The sequence below is a fragment of the Tamandua tetradactyla genome, chromosome 11 (genome assembly GCF_023851605.1).
Source record: "Tamandua tetradactyla isolate mTamTet1 chromosome 11, mTamTet1.pri, whole genome shotgun sequence".
Taxonomy (NCBI): domain Eukaryota; kingdom Metazoa; phylum Chordata; class Mammalia; order Pilosa; family Myrmecophagidae; genus Tamandua; species Tamandua tetradactyla.
The window spans coordinates 38,465,167-38,484,022 of record NC_135337.1 but is presented as its reverse complement, the minus strand read 5'-3'; the positions used below and the strand labels follow the sequence as shown (position 1 = coordinate 38,484,022).

Sequence of the window (18,856 nt, the reverse complement as noted above, 5' to 3'; positions counted from 1 at the left end):
AGGGTTTCCCTATAAAGTGGAAGGGCACATGGAAAACATAGTCAGAGTTTCTCTCTCATTTGGGAAGGCACATGGTGAATACGGTCAGGGTTCCTCTCTCATCTGGAAGGGCACATGGCGAACATGACAGCATCTGCTAGCATCTTCTCCTGGCTTCCTGATTCATGAAGCTCCCAGGAAGCATTTTCCTTCTTCATCTCCAAAGGTCGCTGGCTTGTGGGCCCTCTGCTTCTTGTGGCTATGTTGTTCTCTGCTCTCTCTGAATCTCTTTCATTCTCCAAAATGTCTCCTCTTTTATAGGACTTCAGAAATTTATCAAGACCCACCCAAATGGATGGAGACATGTCATCACCTAATCCAATTTAACAACCACTCTTGATTAAATCATATCTCCAGGGAGATGATCTGATTACAGTTTCAAACATACAGTATTGAATAGAGATTATTCTGCCTTTACGAAATGGAATTTAGATTAAAGCATGGCTTTTCTAGGGGATCATACATCCTTTCAAACCAGCACAGCATCCTAAAATTTAGAGGTAAAATTACACAAGAAAAGGAGAATGGAAAATGAATGGCCATTGAGATAAGAAGAAAACGAGGATATTAGCTTTACAAAACCTAGAGAATAAAATGTGTCAAGAAGAAAAAGTGACCAACTGTGTGAAATGCTACTGAGAGGTTAAAAAAGATGAGAGTAAAGCAAGGACCATTGAATTTAAAGATGAGAGTTAAATAAGGACCATTGGATTTAGCAATAGGAAGGTCGCTGTGAACTTATGTAATGTGACATATTGAAACAGATTTTGATGTAACTTCTTATCCTATCAACAAGGCACAGTTTATTTTTCTTATAATTTTGTTCCAAAGATACATTGTTTCTGAGAGTATATATGTGTTTTGGATAGCAAAACAAGAACAATGTATACCATGCTATTAAGATGTTAGTATTTGTATAACTTATGTTTCTTAAAATGGGATACTCATATTTCTTACTGGCATAAATTTTTATTGTTATTTTCATTAGAGAAAGGTTAGATTATAAAGGTAATATAATTACTTATTCCTAACAACCAGGTTTGTTTGAATATGGTTGTCTTTTTTTCTGTGTTTTTTTTTTAACATGGGCAAGTATCGGGAATCGAACGCGGGTCTCCAGCATGGCAGGTGAGAACTCTGCCTGCTGAGCCACCATGGCACCCCCGAGATTTTGATCTGTTTTCAGTTTATTACAACAATGCTGGTGACACAACAGGAATATTTGATCCTTTTGAAAAGAAACAGTTAAATGGAGTTGAGAAGACCAGAAAGAAGAGAGAAATTTAAAGTAAAATGAAAATGGTTTGTCATGGAGGAGTGGATTCATAAAACAAGTAGAAAATCCAACTGATGAAAAAATAAAGGAGGGGCTAGAAAGGTTGGGCGGATGTTGCATTACGTGTTAAGATCCATGAATGCAAAATATATGGCAACAGGAAATAGAATAGAAGCAGAGGGGAAGCAAGGTAAGTAGAAGGCTCTAAAAGAAAGGAAGATGACTGATTTCCTGTGTATACATCATAGGAAGTTGGAAAAGCATAGCTCAGGCACAGAGAGATGAAATAAAGTTAGGGACACAGATTACAGGGTACATGAGGATAGAGAGAGAAACACTCAGGAACACAGGCACTTATGCAATATCCATGGAGGTAATAAAATCTCATCCCCAAAGGTCACAAGAATTGCCTCCCTGTGTGGCCCTTAAATTCCTATGGCCCTTAAAATGGATAGCTCTTATCAACAAAATGCTCCTGGGTGCGGTGGAGAGTGACCCAGATGGTGGCCAATTTCCTTCCCACTCCCTCTCCAATACAGGCTGCTGAGTCTTATCAAAAAGCTGCTCTCTGAGAATAATTGCCTCAAGGATCAAGGAAGGAGGAAGTCATCCAGGATAGTGAACAATTGCTTTCTACTGCCCTGGTTCTGTGGAATAGAAACAATAGAAATGAACAAACATCCAAAAGGAATATAATTTCAATTGGCATGACCTTACTTCACAGCAATATAAGAAAGAAGCAGCTAGATTACGACGAAGAGACAAGAAAGTGAGCGAAATAGAAGGGCAAAAAAAGAAGAAATTAAGAGTGGTGAAGACAGAAACCTCTCTTATTTTAGCATGTCAGGATTTCAAAATGATGGTCTTTGCTCCAACATTTTATTTTTATAATTTATTTCAATCACAAAAGGAATACATGCTATTATAAAAAGTATAGCTATAAAGAGATGAAATAAATAAAATAGATGTTAAATAAGATTACTTATTTATTCCTCTATTAATGGGCATTTGGCCTGTTCACTTTTTTGCTATCATAAAATAGGCTTTAAGAGAGACACCTGTTCATGTAATTTAGTGCACCCATATGAGTTTGTCCCTTATACATGTAATATTGTGCATCTATGTGAGTATGCATGTAGGGTAAATTTTTAGTAGTGGAATTGTTGTCTTAAAAGGCATCCACACTTAAATTTTGGTGAATTTTGCCCTCAAAAGCATTTGTACAATCTTTCCCTTATCAGTGAAGTATAAAATGCCTGTTTCCCTATGGCTCATTACCATTGCTGAAGGGGGTACTGAACTGCAGGTGAGATAGGGTGGAGGGTGGAATTCTATTGAGGAGCTGGATGTAAAACAGCTTAAAATTGACTCTTAAACATCAGTGTTCTTGGGTGTATGGGTGGTTCAGTGGTAAAATGCTAACCTTCCATGCTAGAGACCCAGGTTCAATTCCCGGACCATGCACACACACACACAAAGTCATGTTCTTAAAATATGCATTGACCATTCTTATATGCTGCCTTTTGATGTAAAGCTCTGGCTTTCCCCATCTTATTTGTTCCTCTCCTATCTCTCTCTCTGAGGATGAAGTTTAGTTAAGAGGAAAGAAAGAGGAAGTAGAAAGAAATGTTGTTTACTGAATGAATATAGACAAGGCTTCCTGATCAAAAGGGGGTAAAGAAATGTAATAAAATAAGGTATCAGTGGCTGAGAGAGGTCAAATAGAGTTGAGAAGCTATTCTGGAGACTACTCAGCTACATATTGCTAATTACCATGGCTTTTTTTTTATAATTGTCCCAACCTGGGAATAATCCAAATGTTCATCAACAGTCTGATGGATAAACAATTGTGGTATATTTATTACAATGGAATATAATGAAAAAAGAACATATCCCTGCAGCATACAACACCATGCTGAATCTCATGGAAGAAAAATGTTAGGTGATAACAGTCAGACACAAAAGACATATATACTGTGCATTTTCATTTATATGAGTCTGAAAACAGGTAAAACTAATGTATGTAGCAATAGAGATCTGAATAGTGATTTGCACTGGGGAGTTATTGACTGGAAGTTACTGGCTGAGAGTTATTGAACCTAAGCCTCTGTGCATCTCAGGCTAGACTTGGGAAACAAAGACCGCGGAACGCCCACCGCTGGCAGCCCAGTGAATAGCGTGCTAAACCAGGCCCTCTTCCTGGGGGCCGCTGAGAAGAGCCAGGGTTGCTAGAAAATAATGTGGCTGGGGCAGCAGCCAGAACTTTTCATTGAGAAAGCATCCAAGACCCAGGGACAGCCAAAGGAATCTGGGGAGACACCTGCCTGGGCCTGTCACACCTGTTACACCTGTCAAAAGCCACAGCAGCAATGGCAACCCGACAACTCAGACCCTTCAGAGATGAAAGGCAAAGCTACCCCAACAGGCAACAGCATAGGCCAGCCAAAATACTGGCCAAAAGTGAAGGACAGCAGGAATGGGTAGTGAAGGAAGGAGATGATAAATACTTCCTAATGATCTTGAGACGAGCTTATACCAGCGGGCATTGCAATTTATTTCAATAACCTTCTCTTCTTAGGTATTTTAGATTATTGCCATTGGCCACCACTTGGAAGGATATTTTATAACTGATTGGACGGATCTATACTGTCTCTCAGGGGAAAAGTGACACAGCTTGCCACTTTTCAAAAGCGAATCCCCATTGTAATACTGAAACTGGATAGGATAAAAGAGCTTAAATGGTTCTGAGTAGAGCAAGGGTGAACTGTATTGGTCGCATCTTACTGAGCGTCCCTGTCAATTTCTAGCAGGCCCAAACATCGCTGCTGCCTGAGGCCAAGCACTCACCATTTGGGATCCCTGGCTGCTCCCACACCGTAGGGCATGGGACCACTCTTTTCAAGGAGGTGACTTAAGGGCTGAGTGACACAGCTAGCTGATTCCCTGATCTCCAGGGGAGCTGATTACCTGGAGGAGATGAGAGGGAATCAAACACTCTCCTTCCTCCTCCCAGTGGATTGTACCTAGGCATGCCAAGGCCAGGGTAGGTGCACCTCGGGATGACCCTTCGGGGTGAACTGCTGGGTCTCTTCATTGTATGGCAGTGGTCAGCATAGTAACGCTTTACCTTTCGTTGCTTCCCAGCCTTCCCTAACTACTTTTCCCTGTCCCTCACTCTCACTGCTCAGCAATTAAACTCCAAAATAAATTGTTATCATGTAAGTTTACTCTAGGCTCTGTTTTCTCGGAAACCCAAGCGAAGATACATATAGCTGGAGGTCCAAGATTTTCAATAATCTATAAATTTTAAATTTTGCATGTATACTAAATGCATACATATTTTTATATAAAAGCACATTTTGGATCATCTGGGCAACTATTGTGTAATTGAGTACTTCCACTTTATTTGCTTCATTTTCAATTGTTTGAGATTATGTTACCAATAAGTACTAATTTAATTCTCATGACCCTATGTCAAAAAAAAAAAAAAAAGAAAAGGACAGATAAGATGAAATTGAGGTCTACCATCATGTGAAGACCAAATGAAGCAATGGAATGAAGAGATAGTTCAAAGAGTTTAAACACAGGAAAGTTACAGGACTTCGGATTTTCATCTGCCGTTTGGCAGTAGCTGACCATCCATGTTCATTTATGAGTGACATTTAGTTTCAACAAAATCCTTTGATGTTGTTAATTTGAAAGCTTTTGACAAGTAGGACATACGGAATAGAGAAAGCAGAATTCTGATGTGGAAACTTGAGGGAGTTTGTTTTGGAAAGTGAGGTATAAATTTTATCTTCTCTCCATTATAAAGTTTTAATATCTGTGCTGCTTGTTAATGCTTTCAGTGCAAACGGTTTGTTGAAGAGGAATGCCAAGATGTGCTGAGGTTTATGTCAAGGTTAGTGAGGGGTAAATGTAAGGCTGCCATGAGAGGATAACACTTACTGAAGGCTCTCTGAGCACACACCATGGTCAGGCCACTGCTGCAGGAGGCAGTGGTGCTGGGGGTGGTGGAGAGTCTTGGGCGGGTCAGATATTTGTTGGGTAAATATTTGTAGGAAGTACATAAACTTCTCAATGGCCAAGCTGCTTGTCACCTGTGACTCCTTCCAAGGAACCAGGTGTGGGTTTCCCACCCTCATTCTCAGCATCTGGCACAGCTGAGGGCAAGAGCAGTGCTTCTTTCAAAATGAAATATTTTAAAGTACACAGAATTTAAGATTAAGTCATTGTTCCTCTTACTGGAGATAAATGCAATCATGAAAAGATTTTGGGTCAAAGGGTAAAAGTCCTGTGATAACTTGGAAAAAATGTGTGTCTATAAGTTCATATATATAGGGGGGAAACAGACACCTCTAAACCCAACATTTTCCGAAGAGAGAAGTCGAAGGGAGATGTGCAGCAATGGGATCATTTAAGAGTTCTGCCTTCATTTTGGCTCTTTACCTTCTGAAAGTGGCCCTGAGCAATTCACTCATTCAACTGAATAATAATGGCTATGAAGGCATCGTCATTGCCATTGACCCTAACGTGCCAGAAGATGAAACGCTCATTGAACAAATAAAGGTAAGTCTGAAATGATAATCATCCGTGTGTGTGTACATGTATATTTATGCTGTGATGAAAAGAACTCCAGCTGGGCAACCCTAGCAACCTATTCTTATGTCTCTGAGCCTCAGTTTCTTCATCTGTAAAAGGGGAATAATAATACTTTACCTTTAGGCTTCTTGTGAGGGATGGTGTGACAAATGCAATGTGCACAGCCCAGACCTTGATACATTGTTGATGCTCAATAAATGGTGGCTCTATTTATTGGCTGTGAATTACTTCATTGAAAATTATTTGGTTCTGCCCTACATTTGGCAGATATTGTGAGATACCCAGAGGATAATTCCTTTGCCTAATTTTAACGTTGGCATATACCAAATTCTCTTTTTATTCCATAACTGTAACCTCCTTCCTAGTATAGAAGCCCAGAATGTAAATCTCCTGGCCCTGCTGAGAGGAAGAAATCCTGCATTTTATCAGCTGCAATACAAGGGATCCTCTCAGGGCTGCTGAGCTGCAGCACTTCACCTGTCACTCTTTTTGGGGCTAGAGAAAACTCTGACCCGACAAAGGCACTTAAGTGTCATCAAGTTGGGTGTTTGGATTAGAAAAGTTCGTGGTCAAGATTGGAATACTTATTAGGAGTTCTTGCTGTCCAACAACAAGCAGTTACAGATCACAGGAAGATGCCTGAGAGCACAGAGGCAGGATCACATAATGAGTAAGAGCACTGGGCTATACAATGGGGATAACAGTAGTCCTTCCTCTATAGGTTTAATTTTTTAAAATGGGAGTAAATGGGAACTCTGTACAATGTTTACCAGTATCTGTAAGTATAAAATTATCTCAAAAATTAAAAAATAGCTTTTAAAGTGCATGCATAGACCCTGGCACATAGTAAGGGCTCAAAAAATGTTGGACATAGCCCTCGGTCAGCAGTCTCCCTTTTGAAGCCTCTCAAAAGGGAAAGGCCATCCTTCTTAATCATGCCAAAGGGACTGAAACATGTTTCTGAGCAAAACTCCTAAGTATGGGCTCAGAAGTCAATAGTTCAAGGGCCCTGAAGGTCATCCCCATAGGTTCCTTACTCTGAGCACAGGCAAACTCAGAAAGGTCAAGTTTAGAGAGAGAACTACCTCTATTGCCAGGAGGGAGATTAGAGCTAGAGAATTGCAGGTGTGCTCATGTGGGAAGCTTACCTGTTCAACCTGAAGACTGTCAGATATGGCTATCATTGGCAAAAGGGAAATTTGTACCATCTGAAACCTCTCAACAATCAAAAACTTTGGGTGAATTTCTCAATTGTCTCAAAACTTTGGAAATGGCATCAATAGAAATGAAGTTGCCACTTGGAACAACAGAGAAGGAATGTGTGGGAGAAGAACGTGGCCAGTGTGTTTCTGTTCTTGACTAGACAGTCAGGAGGATCAGGAGCACAGATGGAGTACAAAGTGCCTTATCACTAATGAGACTTGTAACTGTATTTGTATGGTGCTGGAGGGCACTCTTTGGGGTTTCCTCCTGAGAAATGTATTTCTCACTACAATTATTAAATTGACTTTCTGATAATTCCTAAATGAGTTGGAATTTCCTTCAGTGTGAGGATCATTTTAAGATTTAAGTGTAATAGCATGCCATGTCCCCAAGTTCCTAAGTAGTTAAAACAAGTAAATTCCTTCTTTACTGTCTCTTGTTTTGATGTTCCAGATCTGCAGAGTTGAGGGACCTCACTGTAGGCTTTGCCTCATTTCCTAGCCATCCTGTGCTCTTTTTTTTTTTTCTATCAGGGTCCTCTGCTTGTTGCCCTTGTAGAGACAGAAGTCTATAAATCAGTTCTTCAAATACTTGCTTCAAGACAGTACCAAATGGTTCTCCAACCAGAAGACCAGCAGGTGGCGCTTCAGCTCCAACGACTGCACCATACTCTTGACATTACTAGTTGTAGAAGCAGTGAGCTCACATCAAATAACTGAGAAAGGGGGAAAGGCATGGGGAAATGTGCCTTCTCTCTCTTTTCTCTCTCACGTACATACACACACACAAGAAGACACACAATGGAGTATTTAGGGATTTCCTCAATGCACTGGTGCTAGGCATGGCCATGTCATTCATTCATTCATATGTTTGCCTATTCATTCAACAAATATTTACTGAGCATTTCCATTATGCCAAAACTAGGAATCCAATGGTGAACAACATACTATTTCCGTCCTTAAGAAATTTCCAGCCTATCCTATAAGCTGTCATCACCTAATTTCTCTCAGCCACAGGAGTTGAAACATCTATTTGGACATAAGGTTACCTTCTCAAAAGTTGGAACAGATTCAAAAGCAAAGGGGGTGTGGTGTGAGACCCCCTTCTTCATATTTCTATTAACGAGAGTATATCATTGTCCTTATTCTTTTTCCTGAGAGGCACAGAAAATTCACATTTTTAACATAAAATTGTAACATAATATTCTAACATAGAAAGTTTTTACACTCATTTTATGTGTGTGTGTGTGTGTGTGTGTGTGTGTGTGTGTGATTTTGACTCCATTCTTTGATTTTTTAAAATGATACAATGTTAAATCTGGCTTGTTTGCTTGTAAGGAGAAATGCAAATCATTGAACACACTTTTGAAAACTGGAGACAGCCATTATTATCACTATTTCAAATGGAGAAACTGAAGCTCGGAGAGATAAAATAAATTCCCCAAGTTTGTCCAGTTAGGAAGTAGTAGAGCAGGACTCACCCTTGCATCAGTATTCAACTACTGCTTCACTTTCCTGTATAACAGTAAGACCAGCCCACTAGGCATTGCAGTCAAGCCAACGTGGTCCACTCCAGAAAGGTCTTTGTTCCTGCAATGATCCTTTTTTTTTCTATCACAGTATCAATTTTTTCCCATTAGCAAACAAATATGTTAAAGCAAAACAAAACAGAAGTCCCTTGCTCTGAAGTCCACCTCCAATGACTGCCTCATTTTTCTATTCTCCGTTAATTTATAGCGAAATTTCTTGATCTATTGCCTGCATTCACTGCCTCCAATTCTTCACCTCCCACTCTCTTGCATCCAGTCACATGGAGCTGTTGTCTCCATACCACAGCCCCTTGTTGCTAAATCCAGTGGCCAGTTCTTAGTTCTCATCTTACTGGTTGGTTCAGCAACATTAACACAAATTATCTCATCCCAAGGCTTCTGGTTTCCTTCCCATTCCCTGGCTGCTTTTTTGAGCTTTCTATGCTGAGTCCTCTTCCCACTTCGAACTGCTAGGGGACCCTAGGACTCAGTCTTCTTTCTTCTTCTTTCCTTTGTTCTATTAGCTAGGGTTCTCTAGAGAAACAGAATCAGCAGGAGATATCTGTAGATAAAAAATTTATAACAGTGTCTCACATAACTGTGGGCATGTAGAGTCCAAGGTCTGGTAGGGCAGGACAAAAGCTAGTAACTCCGATGAAGTTCCTCAACGAACACTCAGGAAAGGCTGGGTGGACAACCGTGTGGATGGAAGAGTCCAAAATCCGTAGGGCAGGGTGGTGCAATGGTGGCTCAGTGGCAGAATTCTTGCCTGCCATGCCAGAGACCCGGGTTCATTTCCGGGAGCCTGCCCATGCAGAAAAAAAAAAAAAGATTCGTAGGGCAGGCTGTGAAGCTGGCAACTGGATGAACCCCACAGGAGAGGCCCACTGGCTGAAGTAGAAAGACTGACTGTCTCTTCTGAATCCTCCTTAAAAGACTTCCGGTGATTAGATTAAGCATCAGTCATTGCAGAAGACACTCCCCTTAGCTGATTACAAATGCAACCAGCTGTGGATGCAGCTAGTGTGATCATGATTTAAGTACATGAAATGTTCTCATAGCAACAGAAAGGCCAGCAGTTGCCCGACCAGATGACCGGGCACCACCACATGGCCAAGTTGGCATATATGAACCTGACCATAATATCTGTCAACATTCACTATTGGGGACAGTGATTCTCAGTTCTTAACAGACCCAATCCCAACAAATATACAAATATCCTTTGATATCCTCTCTACTACATGTCATGATGTGTCTCAGGGAAATTGTAGAGACATAATTTAACCCTTTAGCTCTTTCATTTTAGAGAAATAAAGTTAGGTTTAATTTGAAAAGAAATTATATAATTATGTAAATTCCTTATATCTAACTCTTAGTACTATACCAAAACACAAAACCCAAAAAACACTACCATAACATTTAGTAAGCTACAAAACTATTACAAGTCAGCAGGCGCTGAAGTCATATTGACTTTAATTTGAATTTCTTGCCACTAGACTCATACTATGCAATTCTCAGTTTCTCACTTAAAGGTTTATTGGTCCTCAAAGGATCAAATGAAATGTAACTACTAGCAAAACTTAATAAGCTTTTACAATGTGATAAGAAAACATGGTTCCGAGCATGTCATTAACTGAACCTCATTTGATTCCTACAGCAATCTTATGAGTTAGCCACTATAATATTTCCCAGTTTATAAATGGGAGAACTGAGGCTCAGGTGAAGTTAAGGAAATTGCCTGAATATCACACAATAAGTGTGGACCAAGGATTGATGTCTGATGCTGCATTCTGCATTGCTAATCATTACACAGTGATGAAGAATGGGTGGTAAATGCTCAAAAAAGGCTATTATTATTAATAAAGATATTTCAAAATTTACCCTTCCCGACTTGATAGTCTTTAAAAATGTGAAACATAGATGTAAATTTGAATAATTGGCAATTTAGTCTGTTTTCAGTAACAACTGTTATATCTCTTTGTTTTCTTTCTTCCTAGGACATGGTGACCGAGGCCTCTCCATACCTGTTTGAAGCTACACAAAAAAGATTTTATTTCAAAAATGCTGCTATTTTGATTCCTGAAAAATGGAAGACAAAACCTGAGTATTTGAGACCAAAACTTGAGACCTACAAAAATGTGAGGAGATCAAGTATTCAAAATAAGTTCAAAGCATTTACCGAAATTTCGTGATAATAAAAACCTTTTCTTAAATTTCAGGCTGATGTTCTAGTTGCTGCACCTATTGTTCCAGGTAACGATGAACCCTATACTGAGCAAATAGGCATGTGTGGAGAAAAGGGTGAAAAGATTCATTTCACACCTGACTTCTTAGCAGGAAAAAAGTTTCAAGAGTATGGACCACAAGGTATGGGTACAGATGAAATATTCCACGAAACTCGCATAATTTAACAATTTTATGTTCATGTGGTTCAACAATAGAATTAATTTTTTCTTAGAGAAATTGTAGATTTACAGAAAATACATGCATAAAATACAAAGTTCCCATATACCACCCTCTTATCAACAGAATTCCGATACATCAACTTGCATTTGTTTTGTAACTTTGATACAGTTGATGAAAAGATATTTTTATAATTGTGTTATTAACTAAAGCCCATGGATTACATGAGAGTTTACTGCTTATGTTGTATAGTCCTATGTTTTTTCTAAAAAAAAAAAACCTTTTTTCTAGTAACATATATACAACCTAAAATTTCCACTTTTTACCACATTCAAATATGTAATTCAGTGCTGTTAATTACATTCAGGATGTTGTGCTACCATCACCATCATCCATTACCAAAACTTTTCTATCACTCCAAACAGAAACTTTGTACCAATTAATCATTAACTCCCTATTTCCTACCCCGACCCCAACCCTGGAAACCTATTCTAGTTTCTGACACTATGAATTTGCTTATTCTAATTATTTCATATCAGTGAGATAATATAACATTTGCCCTTTTGTGTCTTCTTATTTCACTTAACATGCTATCATCAAGGTTCATGCATGTTGTCACATGTATCAGCATTTCATTCCTTTTACAGCTGAATAAGGCATACATGCCATTGTACATAAATATATACCATATTGTATTTACTTTCCATCTTTTGGCAATCTGTGAGTAATGCAACTATGAATATTAGTATGCAGATGTCTTTTCCAGTTCCTGCTTTCAATTCCTTGGGGGAATATACTTAGAAATGGGATTGTTGGGTCCTAAGGTAATTCTATACTTAACTTTCTGAGAACACACTGAACTGTCATCCACAGAGACAGCATCATTTTACATTCCCACTGACAATGAATGAGTGTTCCTATTTCTCCACATTCTCTCTAACACTTGTAATTTTTCTATTTTTTAAATCACAGCAATTCTAGTGAGTGTGAAATGATATCTCATTGTGGTTTTGATTTGCATTTCCCTAATCATATTAGTATCTTTTCACATGATTTTTGACCACTTGTATATCTTCTTTGGAGAAATCTATTGAGTTACAGGGTTGTTGTTTTTCATAAAATCTGTATACTAAACCCTTACTGGATATGTAGTTCCCAAATATTTTCTCCCATTGTGTAGGTGGTCATTTATTTTCATGAGAAAGTCCTTTCATCCACAAAAGTTTAATTTTGATGAAGGCCTATTTATCTATTTTTTCTTTTGTTGCTTGTACTTTAGATACAAAGTCTAAGAAACCATCCCCTAAAATAAGGTCCTGAAGATGTTTATTATGTTATTTTCTAGGAGGTTTATAGTTTTACTTTTTATATTTAGGCATTTGATTCATTCTGAGTTGATTTTTTTTATATGTTGTGAGGTAGGGGCCACCCTCTTCTTTTGCATGTGGATATCCAATCTTCCCAGCACCATTTATTGAAGAGATTATTCTTTCCCCCATTGAATTGCTTTAGCACCCTTGCCAAAAATCAGTTCGTCGTAAGCATGAGGGTTGATTTCTGAACTCTCGATTCAGTTCCATTGGTCCATATGTCTGTCCTTGTGCTGTTTAATTACTGTAGTTTTGTAATAAATTTTAAGATCAGGAAGAATGAGTTCTCCAAATTCATTATTCACCTACAAGGAAACTTCGGCTATTTGGAGTCCATTACTCTTCCATATAAATTTGATGATTGGCTTCCATTTGGAGTTATGGTTGGGATTATATTGAATTTGTAAATCACTTTGGGTAGAATTGACATCCAATCCATGAACATAGAATGCCCTTCCATTTATTTAGGTCTTTGATTTCTTTTAGCAATGGTTTGTTGTCTTCAGTGTACAAGTCCTTTAAATCCTTGGTTAGATATATTCCTTGATATGTGATTCTTTTAGTTGCTGTTGTAAATGGATTTATAATTTATTTCTTCTTCTGACTGTTCATCATTAGTGTATAGACACACTACAGATTTTTGCAAGTTGATTTTGTACCCCACTGTTCTGCTAAATTCTTTGTTAGTTCTAATAGTTTGTTGTGAATTTTTCAAGACTATCTGTACATAGGTTCAAGTCATCTGCAAATAGGGAAAGTTTCACTTCTTCCAATGTGGATGCCTTTCATTTCTGTTTCTTGTCTAATTGCTATGGCTTGGACTTCTAGTACAATGTTGAATTAACAGTGATGAAAGTGGAAATATTGCCTTGTTCCTAATTTTAGAGGGCATGCTTTCCATCTAATGTTAGCAGTGAGTTTTTCGTAGATGCCCTTTATTAAATTGAGGAAGTTTCTTTCTATTCCTAGATTTTTAAGTGTTTTTATCAAGAAGGGGTGCTGGATTTTGTCAAATGACTTTCTGTATCAATTGACATGATTGTGTGCACACTTTTTTTCCTTTGTATTGTTAATGTGGTGTATTGCATTAATTGATTTTCTTATGTTCAACCAATCTTGCATACCCAGATAAATCCCTCTTGATCATGGTGTAGAATTCTTTTAGTATGCTGTTGGATTCATTTTGCTAGTATTTTGTTGAGGATTTTTGCATCTATGTTCATTAGAGAAATTGGTCTGTAACATCCTTTTCTTGTTTTGCTATGAAAGTGATGTTGGTGTCGTAGAATGAATCAGGGAGTGTTCCCTTCTGTTAAATTTTTTTTTTTTGTATGTTGTATGGTGGTGGTCACATTTCATTCTTTTTCCATGTGAGTATTTCCTTATTGCAACACCATTTGTTGAATTTTTGCTTGTTTGTTCATTTGTTTGGGAAGTGCATGGACCGGGAATCGAACCTGGGTCTCCCGCAAGGCAGGCGAGAATTCTACCATTGAACAACCCTGGCAACACCATCCTTCTATTCAATTTTATGGAAAAGTTTGAGCAGCATTAATGTTAATTCTTCTTGAAATATTTGGGAGAATTCACCTGTGAAACCATCTTTTCTTTGTTAGGAGGTTTTTGATTACTGACTTAATCTCTTCACATATTATTGGTCTTTTGAGATCTTCTACTTCTTGTTGAGTCAGTGTAGGTAATTTGTGTGTTTCTAGAATTTGTCTATTTCACTTATGTTACCTAATTTGTTGGTATACAGCTGTTCATAATAACCTCTTTTTTCCTGCAGATTTTATTGAGGTATATTCATATACAATATATTCTACCTGAAGTACACAATCAGTGTCTCCCAGTATTAGCACCTAGTTGTGCAATCATTGTCACACTCATTTTTTTTTTGTATTTTAAAATAAAGTTTGTAATCCATTGGACACACAAAACAAAATTGTACTAAGAAAAATAGTTTCATAAATTGATAAGTGTTTTGAAGTTCGGGGAGAGGTCCAGGTAACAGGAGGAAGGACTTAGCCAGTCATTTTGTACAGATGCTGTGTGACACATCCATGTTGTGGGGGCAGGGTCTGTGCTGTAACCAAGCACACCTATAAAGATGAGTGATGATACAAAGTTTGAGTATGAAAGCAAGATTTTCTCTGAAAACACATTTTTGGCACAGAATTTTTAAAAAATCTATGTCTGAGGAATTTTATTTGTATTATATATATTTTATATATTATATGTTTTATGTACACATATCCCAAGTTCTGCTTATCCCACCAAGAAAGGAAATTAACTATCCTTCTGTTTGCTCTTTTTTTTTTATTGTAAACTGTATCTCCTACATGAATTAGAGAAGATGAGGAGCTGCCAAACTGTCTTCCACATCAGCTGTACCATTTTAGATTCCCACCAGCAATAAATTATTCCTATTTATCTATATCCTCTCTAACACTTGTAGTCTCCTATTTGTTTAATAGCAGCCATTTTTATAGGTGTGAGATGATAGCTCATTATGGTTTTGATTTGCCTTTCCCTAATAACTACTGAAGATGAACATCTTTTCATGTGCTCTTTAGCCATCTGTATTTCTTCTTTGGAGAAATGTCTATTCATATATTTTGCCCATTTTATAATTGGGTTGTTTGTCCTTTTATTATTAAGTTGTAAGATTTCTTTATATTTACTGGAAATCAAAGCTTTATCAGATATATAGTTAGCACAAATTCCCTCCCATTGAATTGGCTGCCTTTTCACCATTTTGACAAAGTCCTTGAAGCAGAGAAGTGCTTAATCTTGAGGAGTTCCCATTTACCTACTTTTTCTTTCACTGCTTATGCTTTGGGTGTAAGTCTAAGAAGCTACCTCTTATCCTAGGTCTTGAAGATGTTTCTCTATATCTTCTTCTAGGAGTTTTATGGTACTGGCTCCTGTATTTAGGTCTTTGATCCAGTTTAAGTTAATTTTTGTATAGGGTGTGAGGTAGTGGCCTCCTTCATTCCTTTGGATGTGGATATCTAGTTCTCCCAGCACCATTTATTGAAAAGACTATTCTGGCCCAGTTCAGTGGATTTGGGGGCCTTTTTAAATATCAATTGACCACTGATCTGAGGGTCTATTTCTGAACTCTCAATTTTATTTCATTGATCAATATGTCTGTCTTTGTACCAGTTCCATACTGTTTTGACCACTGTGACTTTATAATAAAATTTAAATTCAGAAAGTGTAAGTCCTTCCATTTCATTTTTCTTTTTGAGTATGCTTTTTGCCATTCAAAGCCCATTTCCCTTCCAAATAAATTTGATAAATAACTTTTCCAATTCTACCAAATAGGTTGTTGGTATTTTGATGGGTATTGCATTGAATCTGTAGAACAATTTAGGTAGAATTGATATCTTGACAACACTTAGCCTTCCTATCCACGAACATGGAATTTCTTTCCACCTATTTAGATCTTCTTTGAATTCTTTTTAGCAATGTTTTGTGGTTTTCTTTGTACATAGAAAACTACATAGTCCTTTACATAGTTAGTTAAGTTTATTCCTAGATATTTGATTCTTTTAGTGCTATCATAAATGGAATTTTTTCTTGATTGCCTGCTTGGTTAGGTCATTACTAGTGTATAGAAATACTACTGAATTTTGCACATTGGCCTTAAATTCTACCACTTTGCTGAATTTGTTTATTAGCTCAGTTATCTTTGTCATAGACTTCTAGGGAGTTTCCAAATATAGAATCATGGCATCTGCAAATAATGAGAGTTTTACTTCTTTTTTTCCAATTTGGATTCCTTTTATTTCTTTTTCTTGCCTAACTGCTCTAGCTAGAACTTCTAGCCCAATGTTGAATGACAATAATGACAGTGGGCATCTTGGTTTCATTGCTGGTCTTACAGTAAAGACTTTCAGTCCCTCAAAATTGAGTTTGACATTGGCTGTGGGTTTTTATATGCGTCCTTTATATATTAAGGATGTTTTCTTCAATTTCTACCTTTTAAAGCGTTTTTATCAGGAAAGAATGCTGAATTTTGCAGAATACCTTTTTCAGCATCAATCAAGATGATCAGGTGATTTTTCCCTTTCAATGTGTTAACGTGTTGTATTACATTAATTGATTTTCTTGTGTTGAGGCTCCTTGCATGCCTGGAATAAACCTCACTTGGTCGTGTGTATAATTCTTTTAATGTTGTGTACCCTAGAAAAGCCACATCTTTTAATCCTCATTCAACATTGCTGAGTGGGATGTTTTTGATTGGTTCCATGGAAATGTGACCCACCCAGTTGTGGGTGGTAAACCTTTGATTAGATGGTTTCCATGGAGATGTATCTCCACCCATTCAAGGTATGGTTGCTTTGGAAAAAGCTTTAGAGCCACCAGAACCAACAGAGCCAATAGAATGATCAGAGTCTCAGGGAAACCACTGAAGAAGCCTGGAGAGAATGCTAGTCCCTATGTGCCTTTCCAGCTGAGAGAGAAACCCTGAACATCATTGGCCTTCTTGAACCAAGGTGTCTTTCCCTGGATAACTTTGATTGGACTTTTCTATAGACTTGTTTTAACTGGGACATTTTCTCAGCCTTAGAACTGTAAACTAGCAACTTATTAAATTCCCCTTTTTAAAAGCCATTCCGTTTCTGGTATATTGCATTCTGGCAGCTGGCAAATTAGAACAGTGGTCTTCAGTTTTTTATAGTATCCTCTTATGATCTTTTTTTATTTCATTCAGATCTGTGATAATAACCCCACCCCCATTTCTGATTTTATTTGCATCTTCTCTCTTTTTGACTTTTTGTACGTCTAACTAAGATCCTGTTGATCTTACTGTTCTTCTCAAAGAACCCACTTTTGGTTTTATTGATGTTCTCTATTTTTGTTGTTGTTGTTCTCCAATTCATTTATTTCCACTTTAATCTTTATTATTGCTTTTCTTTTACTTTCTCTTCTAGTTTTGATGCTCTTCTAGTTTCCTCAGTTGTTCAGTTAGGTCTTTGGTTTGAGCTCTTTCTTCCTTTTTAATGTGGGCATTTGGAGCTATAACTTTCTCTCTCAGCATCACTGTGCTGACTTGACAGTATTTATGTACCCCTGAAAAGCATGTTTTAAGCCTGAGCTAATCTTGTGGGAGCAAGTGTTTCATTTAATCCTGATTCAATACTGCAGATTGAAAACTACTAAACTAGATTAAGTAGATTAACTAAACTTGATTAGATTATCTCCACAGAAATGTGACATGCCCAACTATGGGTGTGACCTTTTGATTAAGTGGAGATGTAACTCCACCCATCCCAGGTGGGTCTTGATTAGTTTACTAGAGTCTTTAAAAGGGGAAACATTTTGGAGAAACCTCAGAAATGGGAGAGCCAACAGAAACTTCAAAGAGGAGCTGACACAGATGCCAACAATTGGAGAACAGAGACACAGGTGTTTTGGATGCTTGGATGTTAAGCAAGCCAGAACCTGGAGAGAGCCAAGGGAAGCCAAGAGATGAAAGCCAGCTCTGGAGAAGCAAAATGAGGAACCTCCACAGGAACAGAGGCTGAAAGCAACGGAGCCCAGGAGCAAGGGACCAGAAGATGCCAGCCACATGACTGTCCAGCTGACAAAGGTGTTCCTAACCCATCAACCTTCCTTGAATTAAGGTATCTTTACCTGGATGCCTTAGTATGACACTTATAGGCTTAGAACTGAAAACTTGTAACTTATAAAATTCCCCTTTTTAAAAGCCATGCCAGTTCCAGTATATTGCATTCCAGCAGCTTGCAAACTAACACAACTGCTTTCACTGCATCCCATAAATTTTAATATTTTGTATCCTTGTTTTCATTCATCTCTAGATATTTACTGGTTTCTCTTGCAATTTCTTCTTTGACCCACTGATTATTTAACAGTGTGTTGTGTAATTTTGATATATTTATGAAAGTTCAGGTTCTCTCTAGTGGTTATTCATTTTTAGCTTCATTCTATTATGATCAGAGAAAATGCTTTAAATAATTTCAATGTTTTTCAAATTATTAAGACCAGTTTTGTGCCCTAGCATACGACCTATCCTGGACAATGTTCCCTGAATACTTGAGAAGAATGTGTATCCTGCTGATTTGGGGTGGAATAATCTATATACGTCTGTTAGGTCTAATTCATTTATCACATTATTTAGGTTCTCTTTCTCCTTATTGATCCTCTGTCTAAATGTTCTATCTATTGAAGAGAGTAGTGTGTTGAAATCTCCCACTGTTATTATAGAAATGTCTATTGCTCCCTTCATTTTTGCAGGTGTTTGCCTCATGTATTTTGGAGCACCTTGATTGGGTGCATAAACATTTATGATTGTTATTTCCTCTGGGTGAATTACTCCTTTTATTAATATATAATGTCCTTCCTTGTCTCTTATAAAATCTTTTCATTTAAAGACTATTTTATCTGATATTAGTATAGCTACCC

General features: G+C 37.7%; 1 protein-coding gene across 1 annotated transcript in view; it reads left to right on the top strand.

The window, feature by feature from the left end:
- The first annotated feature begins 5,665 nt into the window (after positions 1-5,665).
- Positions 5,666-18,856, top strand: part of CLCA1 (chloride channel accessory 1) — a 49,245-nt gene continuing 36,054 nt past the window's right edge. Inside the window, exons 1-3 of the mRNA XM_077120381.1 lie at positions 5,666-5,884; positions 10,646-10,786; positions 10,868-11,015. Of these exons, the coding sequence (XP_076976496.1) occupies positions 5,723-5,884; positions 10,646-10,786; positions 10,868-11,015 (451 nt within the window). The 5' untranslated portion in view covers positions 5,666-5,722. The remainder of the gene's footprint in view (positions 5,885-10,645; positions 10,787-10,867; positions 11,016-18,856) is intronic.